Source organism: Chenopodium quinoa, unplaced genomic scaffold (genome assembly GCF_001683475.1).
Source record: "Chenopodium quinoa cultivar QQ74 unplaced genomic scaffold, ASM168347v1, whole genome shotgun sequence".
Lineage (NCBI taxonomy): Eukaryota > Viridiplantae > Streptophyta > Magnoliopsida > Caryophyllales > Amaranthaceae > Chenopodium > Chenopodium quinoa.
The window spans coordinates 33,181-42,074 of NW_018743920.1; the positions used below are offsets into that span (position 1 = coordinate 33,181).

Sequence of the window (8,894 nt, forward strand, 5' to 3'; positions counted from 1 at the left end):
AAATTCCACTTTGATATAGGTAAATAGACTTGTTAGGGCATACGATATCATTTTGCATCATCACTTCTAATTTTACGTGTTATTTGAGGTTAAGTCTTCAGTCGTTTATGATTTCAATGGCCAATATGGATATCAAATATTCTAAAAGCAAGGCAATTACAAAGTAGTTGCTAATCACTTGGTCATCAATTTTCTTAATTACTCCATTTCTCTACTACAGAGTATTGTATTAGTTAGATTATCAGAAAAGTATATCGTTTGTGATATATTATTCATATTAATTTTGAAAAGACTTGCTACATACAACTATTATTTTTGGGAGATTACTGCACCTATAAATCCATTAAATTTCAATATCGCTTCTACAGAGACTATTGGCATCCAAAGAGAATCTTAAACGTCCATAATTTATGTTTCATACCTTGTTTTACGATGTTATGTTGTTTTTATCCTGCTCAATTGCTCTTATGCTTGCCACTATCATTCCTATATACAAGTAATAAAGTCGTTTATACGGGTCAACTTTCACTTGTTTATGCTTTACAGATTTTATTTTTGAATTCAAGAAAATAAAATATATTAATATATAAACAAAATCTACTCTTGCCTACAGATGCATGAACTAGCCTGTCTATACAGCATTCAACATGCCAAAGCCAAACTTTTGTACATTTATTTAGGGGGCGCTTTATTGAACATGCTGCACCCATGCACCCAAAGTTACGGGTCTCGATCGGATTTATTGTTTCTTTTTATTTGCAACAAATGAATTTTTTATGTCTCACATAAAATACCCCTTTGTTGTAAATAAAAAAGAAACAGAGGTAGTATGTTTTTATGCCTTCCTTTGAGGTTTACTGTGGCGTGGCAAACTCATCCAACATTTCATCAACTATAGTAATACTCGCATTACTTTCATCCAGATTTAATTGTCACGATACTAGCTAAATACACTATCGTGTTGGAGGGAGATTATCCAAATAAGATGGGTAACAAGATATGCGCTGAAAGTAGGGGAAGTAACAAGAACATACAGGTTACTTCAGAACCAAAACTTAATTTTGCAAGTCCTGCAGCAGCATGCACTTCTTCACCAAAGTCAGTACAGAGAATTCACATTCATGTACAAGACAAATATACTTAATACACCAAGTGCAAGCACAGCATTACCGACAAGTTAGAACCAACCAAATGTCATATCTTTGGGAAGATAGCATCTACATAAGCATGGTGCATTGGATCACCCAGCCAGAGTTTTGACAGTTGATGGTATGAAGCTGTGCAGCGATGAACTTCCTCCACAAACCAGATGGTTGCTTCCGCTTTAAGAGGATGAATAACGGTGTCCAATGGCTGGTACTCATCACCGGTTTCAAATCTTGCTTGATCCCACTGTTTTAGGAGAGTGTTTGTGAGGTAGTGCAGTGGCTGCCCATATAGCTCCTTGATTGATTTGGCTAATCCCATCCATGAATTACACGGTATGACTGATCCGCGTTGGCATGGAATGGGGACCTTTTTCATGTACTCCTGGTATATTTTTGCCCTTCTCACCATGGCACCTGCACAATGTGAAGCACAATATAGACATCAGCAGCTGCATTCATAAATATACAACAGATCATACCACACACAGTAGTATCAGATGTTAAATGTGTGTAGAGAAATATCTAAAAGGCTGTGCTGGGAGAGATAAGAATTAAAGACTTCAGACACTTTCAATAAATAAGTTTGATTACAATACTCTCTCAAAAACTCAGATGCAGAAAAACTAGCAAAACATACATCTAGTAATAATTATTTCACTCTTGAATAAAAATCACGTCTCTTTCTCACCAGTTCCCTCTCATTCAGAATCAGAAACTCTTGCCGCAAAAAAGACCTCCACTTTTCCACCAAGTATGTTCTACCTCTGTGCATTGATATCAATTTTCCAGCCCCCTATGACAGAACAGTTATTCAATTGCCTTTCTCTTCCTCTTAAGATGTTCATTGGGCCAAAACATAGCCTAAATTCTCTAAAAAATCTCGAAATCAACTTCAGATCTTTGGGAAGCAAGAAATAATGTTCCTAATCTAACTTCTATCACTTTCCGTCTTAGTGCAATTGACTACAGTTTTGGGCTCTGCCTCCCAACCTCATTTACTTTACGACCTCACCATCCCATGTTAAAAATATTCAATGGCTTCAGAGTCATAAGATCAAAGTTCAAGGAACCTAATGAACTGAAGAGAAATAGTCAACTTTGACGAGAAAGAGGTGAGACTATTTTGTTGATGATAAAGAACACAATTGTTCAAGAAAAGAGTTGGGTTATTAAAAACTATACTAAGAATTAGGCAAGATTTATTAAAAGCATGGTAGTGACTGGCAGGTTTCAGTGATCTTTATATGCGGATACATGAATCAGTAAGGGCACTACTGATGGTGCTTTTGCTGATGGCATGCAGCATTTTGTAAAGGCCAGTAGATAGCCATTAATCTCTAGAAAAATTGCAAGGGACTAAGGGAGGTAGAGCTGCTTCAATGAAAGCTAAGACAACAGTAATAATTGGCATATAAAATTTAGGAAAATTTGTCAAAAAAAAACCTTTTAAATGCACCATTTTGCGAAAAAAAACCTTTTAAAAGGTTTTTCGTAAAAGAAAACCCAAAGTTAAATTTTTTTGCAAAAGACAACCGGTGCCTCTAATTCACTTAATTAAGCTCTAATTTTTTCGTAATTATCCTATAACTCTCACTTAGCCATTTTATAATTAAATTAAATAAAAACCACCATATCATCCCTACCACCACTCCACCAGCCAGCCACCCTCTCCGTCTCCTCCCCCTCCCCCCTCCCTTGGCAGCAGCCCCCTCCCCCCAACTGAGCCACCGCCCTGAATCGCTAGCCGGCCTCTCTCCCTTTACCCCTTACCCCCCGCTGCAACCCTCCCCCTTCCCTAAACCCTAACCCCGACCATCCACCTTCCCTCCTTAGACAGCGATGAGAGCATCAACATCGAGTGGCGGACGACAACGCGGCGGCGACTGCGAGAAAGAGGGAGAGAGAGTGAGTCAACGAGAGAAAAGGAAGAGGGAGAAGAAGCGTGCCACCTGACCAGAAACACCCATTAATTGCTCGATGTTATTGGCCGTCGAGGTGGGTCACCGGGAGTTGGGGGTTCAAGGCGGTGGCTCGGTTCAGGGGAGGGGGCTGCTGCCATGGGAGGGGGAAAAGGAGGGAGTGGCTGGTTGGTGGTGGGGGTGGTGGTTTTTATTGGCCGTCGAGGTGGGTCGCTGGGAGTTGGGGGTTCAAGGCGGTGGCTCAGTTCGGGGGAGGGGGCTGCTGCCATGGGAGGGGGAAAAGGAGGGAGTGGCTGGTTGGTGGTGGGGGTGGTGGTTTTTGGGGTTTTTTTTTATTTATAAGTTAAATTAATTAATAAATGGTTAAGTGAGACTTAGAGGATAATTAGAAGAAATTAGAGCTTAATTAAGTGAATTAGAGGCATTAGGTTGTCTTCAACAAAAAAATTTCACAATTGAGTTTTCTTTTGCAAAAAAATTTAACTTCGGGTTTTCTTTTACGAAAAAGCTTTTAAAAGGTTTTTTTTTCGCAAAATGGTGCATTTAAAAGGTTTTTTTTGACAAATTTTCCTAAAATTTATGTATTGTTCTGACTTAACTTTACAGTGAACTTATACACCACTACTACTATATGTAACTAAATCATCACCAAGGGATCATTTGCCAAAAAGACATAATACAAGAATTTATAAAGGGCATCAAGGCCCACCATCAAGCAGTATTCAAACATTAGAGAGGAACCAAGAACTGTTCATCCATCAAAATATAAAAGCTTACAAGTAATCATGTACCTTCAGAATGTTTTTCATTGGCAGGTTGGTAACTAAGACCATCGATGTTAGGCTTTTGGTCAGAGGCGCCATCATCTGCCTCCATATCTGCTGCTTCATCATCTGATGACACAAGATCTACCTGATCATCCCATGGAACTGGCCTTTTCGCCATTGATAGATTTCCAAATTGGAACACGGGTATTGCTTAGTTCAATCTGGTTCCAACAACAGAGGCAGTCTTTAATCAGACACACTAGACACATGATAAGAACATTATAATAATGTTTGCAGAGATTATTTATCACTCATTGACAATGTTAGAATATAGGGGGTTGATTATTAGAGAGTTGATTGGGCAAAAATTTGCTCTTTTCTCCATAGCCACCCATCAATTCATTCTTCTGGACATGAATTTGATCCAATTATGCCTGCAAATGAATCCAAAATTGTTACTGCACCTGCACTCAAACTTTTCAAAAGAAATTTATCAATCCTATACTATCTCCAAACCACACTCTCAAACTGGCTCAATTTCTTCACATGAATTCAAATATTGTTGCTGCATCTGCACTTAAATTTGCTCACTTCCAAGAATATGACATGAAGTACAATAAACCAAATGTCCAACAGCTCTCCCTAATTATCAGTATCATCATTCCCAAACTTATTTCATCAGTCTTATCATCCACTGAAAGATCAAAAACATATACCATCCCAAACCTGTACTATAACGAGGCAACATATAATATCACTCATCTTACAGCCAACACGACTAATCCACTCCTCCAAAAAAACCACTACCACTACACCAAAGCTCTTTCCACCACCAAAAAATTAAATGAATCAAGATTCCTAAAATAACATATGTAGCTAAACTTGTCTGCTCAAATTGTCAATGGTAATAAGATTTTTTATTCTCATGATTTTCATGGTTGACAGATTGGTGGTCAAATTTGACCACCAAATTAAAGTGAGGAATGGCAATTGAAGTGGTGCCAGAGCAACAGAGAAGGTGGACGCAATTGTTTTGGTGGAATAAGGCCTCTCGGTTTTTTATGAAGAGCCATATCCTATTAAAAACACAAACCATTGAATATCTAAAACAGAATTGGGGGGGGGGGGGTAGATCAGAAAACAGACAAAAGATATTAGGGGATGGCAAGGAAAAATTGAGAAAAAACTATCAGGATTCATGTAACGGGCCACTAGGCCAGACTTCCTTCTTTTTTATTTTTGCTATAATACCATTGATATAATTTTTTAACAAGTTAATAGCTAGCATTAGTACACTGTCTCTCTAATAAACCAATACTAGACAAGGTTATTGATAATATAAGAACTCGATGCAACAAATGACAAACTGAAACAATGAGCCATGGTAGCACTAATGAAGAACTAAAAACAAACAACTTGAGTAGTTCCATTGGAACTCATCAGACTAAGAAGAAACTCAAGAACATTACAGCAAACAAAAATTCTTGTTAGAGAGGAAAACAATTCTACCTTAGAGTCTTATCTCTCTTCAGCAATGCTTCTTTGGCATTTGAAGAGCTAAAACTAGCAATATGTTACATATAATCATGTCACAATAAGCAAAAAATGGAGAAGGCAGAAACTTGGAATGAGTTCCGCTACCAAATTCTTCCCTAGTCACAAAACTCACTATTGCAACCATCATCGGAAACCAAAAGTCCTATTATGTGGGTGATACTTCTGCCTTCAACATTAAACTTTCAATCTGCTGCTTCGCTTTCACCATGCCTTTCTGCTCAAGTTTTTCCATCAGCAACTGGTACGTGTTATCCTTAGGAACCATTCCCTTCAAGATAATTAGTTCAACAAAGGAACAGGCATGCTCCAGTTTCCCACTCTTACATAGCCGATCCACAAGAAGGCAATATGTTGAGAAATCAACACTAATATTTTTCAAAAACATGTAATCTAGCAAGTACTTGAGAACCTTCATTCTCTTCTGCACACAGCACATTTTCAGCAATGGTATAAAAGTCTGAAGATTAGGTCTACAAGACTTCTCCTCCATTTCTTTGAGTAACTCAAAAGCATATTCTTCTTTTGAATGAGCACAAGCAGAAGATATCATGGTATTGTATGTCAAGACATCAGGGGCAACATTTTGCTTTGGCATATCATTGAAGAGATCACATGCATCTTTAAACCTTCCAGAATTGCTCAGGATGAAAATCAAGGCACTATAGAAGCTTGAGTCAGGGACACAACCATTTTGCATCATTTTTTGATAAATTTCCAAGGATTCGTTTATCTCTTTAGCTTTCCCCAAAGCAAGCATAAAAATAGTATAAGTCACTACATTAGGGGGGCAACCTTTTTGCTGCATCTCATTTAAAATTTCATCAACTTTACGAAAATCTTTCTCTTGGCAATATGACTCAACAAAACAAGTATATGATGCCACATCAGGGAGACAGCCATGCTTCTCCATAACCTCCATTATTTTTCTTGCTTCATTATGTTTCCTAGCCTTGCACCAACCATGGATCAAGATATTAAAAGTGCGACAATTCAGAGCTATTTCATCCTTAAACTCCAAAAATACTTCCTGAGCACGCTCAACATTCTTTTCTTTCACCAAGGTATCCATTATTATGTGCAATGCTGTAGTGTCTTTGATCATGCCATAGTGCTCAAATTTCTTAAATGTCTCAACAGCATCATCATATTTTCCAGCTTTAGAAAGCCTTCTCATAACCCTACTCATTGTGACAATTGAAACTAATCCTCCCAATTTGTGCATCTCATCGACCAACTCCCACATTAATTCAAATTTCCTTGACATCCCCAATATATCAACCATCATATTGTAGCACTTATCCGTGGGCATAAAACCTGTTTGATCTTTGGCCCATTTAAAAAACCCAAATGCAGGGACCCAGTCATTACGAAATCTCTGTAAAATCTTCTCCACCAAGCTCTCAGATAAATCAATTTGCCCACACTCAGCCAGAGCATAGCCAACAGCATTGGGCAACTCAGACTGTCCCTTTATAACTTCGGCCAACCTATTGACGTCACTATCCACAATTTCACCTACCATGTGTTTGACATACTTGCTATGGTCAACATGTAGCTTTTGGGTGTCAGCCCATTCAGCAATTTTGGGCAAAACAAAATCATCCGATTCCACAACAGAAGGGTCTTCATGTTCACAAAACTTTATCCAATTAGGTAACTCGGGTGACTCAACAACATTAAGGGTATCAGCAGCATTAGGTGACTCCGGGAAAGTGCAAAAGGAAGCACAAATTGGACGTCTATAGCTGGTAATGTTTTGATAAACACCATACAAATGTACAGCTTCCCGAGGCCAAAAGCACACGACACACTTGGCAATTTTGCGACACGAAAGCATTTTTCCAAACGGGTTTTTTGTAATGAGCTGTGACAAACAAGAAAAGAAAGAAAGAAAAGAGAAAGAGGAACCCAGGACCGGTATGCTTCACTGTGCAGCAATGACCCAGAAAACTTTGCGGCCGAAATTCCTAAATAATAGGTCATAATTAGCGAATCCAATTAATTTCCAAGTACCATATTCAAACCCTAAATCATCAATCTAATAAAACTTCTCATAGCTTTTTTTAAGCTTTCTTCAAAATGTATCATTTCTCACCCAACCTTAATACAACAAAAATCATGCAAATCATAATACAACTTTAAAAAAAATATATAAACACTTATATAAATTCTCAAGTCAGATGTAAATTTCAGGGCAGGAGGTAGAAGATGTCCAATTTCATAGTTCAATCCTAACATTAGAGGGTTCTGAACACATTAGCAACAAAATTTGATTCAATTGCTAAATCAAGCTCGAAAAATCACATAAATTTAGGGAGAAGAAGGCATATTTGATTCAATTATCAAATAAGGCTCATAATTTTCTTCTCTCGCTCGTAATTAGAACCAATAGTTCGATTATTCGAACCCTAAATTTACTATACTGATAATTAAATTAGATAAACGATTAACCCTAGATTGTGAAATTGATATGATGATTACAAAAAAGAAACAACAAATTACCTCAGAAGCTGCTTCAATGGAGGATTGAAATATCAGAAGGTGCCTCAATGCAAACGGTGGTGTGAACTTCAATGGCAGAGTAAGAGTGGGAGAGTGAGAGTGAGAGAGAAGGACAAATAGGGCTACAACGTAAATAGAGTTAATCATATATTCATATTCATAATTTCTATCTAAGTTGAGCTAAGCTTGGTTCAGTGTTAAGGATGTTATATTTATTCTATTAACTATTACTAAAACAGAGTATGCTGACGTTTTCACTACTTATATGTCGCTCTTTTAATAAAAAAAATTCCCGTCTAAGTTCTAGGATGATGTGCTTCTACATTACTACTAAAACCTATCACTTTATCCTAGGAAATTGAAATAATTTTAAACAGTATAATAATAAATTGCCTCCTACATTGAAATATGTATTAGGTGACGTTAAACCGGTTCTATATCATAATCTTGATGAAAGTCTAAAATTTTAAAATTACTCATTTTTTTTCTTACAGGATGCATAGTTCTTATATAGATTTTATATAAATCGTGCATCGCACAGGTTCTAACCTAGTTTATACTAGTTTAGATCCCGTGCATGCACGGGTAATATTAAGTTACTTAATTCAAAATCTATCATAAATAAAATTTAATGAAATCAATTGACACATAAGTATATTTTGCATTTGAGTTTATACTAACATCAGTTTTATAATAAATTATTATGTATAAAAAGTTTATTTTTAAAATTATATTTAAATATTAAAAAAAAAGTAAATTTATTGTTACTAATAGTTAATGATATATCATGTACATATCTTGACTTATATATTACATAAAAAAAATACTCAGTATTATTATAATCATCCATGAAAATAATAATTTAAGAAATATTAATGATTAGTATCAATTATATTAAAAGAGAAATTTGGAAAGAAAAATTAGACGGAAATTTTTTTAACCACACATTGACACGTGTCGTTTAAGATTCGCTTTTAGTATAGGTTTATTGATTATTGATT

The 8,894-nt window shown here is 36.5% G+C and overlaps 2 protein-coding genes across 2 annotated transcripts; both read right to left on the reverse strand.

The window, feature by feature from the left end:
- Positions 1-986: 986 nt before the first annotated feature.
- Positions 987-8,030, reverse strand: LOC110687723 (protein RDM1-like). The gene is made up of 3 exons (XM_021864342.1): positions 7,894-8,030; positions 3,859-4,055; positions 987-1,562 (listed from the first exon to the last, which is right to left on the reverse strand). Exons 2-3 carry the CDS (start codon positions 4,010-4,012, stop codon positions 1,195-1,197), a joined length of 522 nt encoding a protein of 173 aa, XP_021720034.1. The 5' UTR covers positions 4,013-4,055; positions 7,894-8,030; the 3' UTR covers positions 987-1,194.
- LOC110687722 (pentatricopeptide repeat-containing protein At3g22670, mitochondrial-like) lies at positions 5,251-7,995 on the reverse strand. Its single transcript, XM_021864341.1, has 2 exons — positions 7,894-7,995; positions 5,251-7,358 (listed from the first exon to the last, which is right to left on the reverse strand). Exon 2 carries the CDS (start codon positions 7,226-7,228, stop codon positions 5,537-5,539), a length of 1,692 nt encoding a protein of 563 aa, XP_021720033.1. The 5' UTR covers positions 7,229-7,358; positions 7,894-7,995; the 3' UTR covers positions 5,251-5,536.
- Positions 8,031-8,894: the final 864 nt, after the last annotated feature.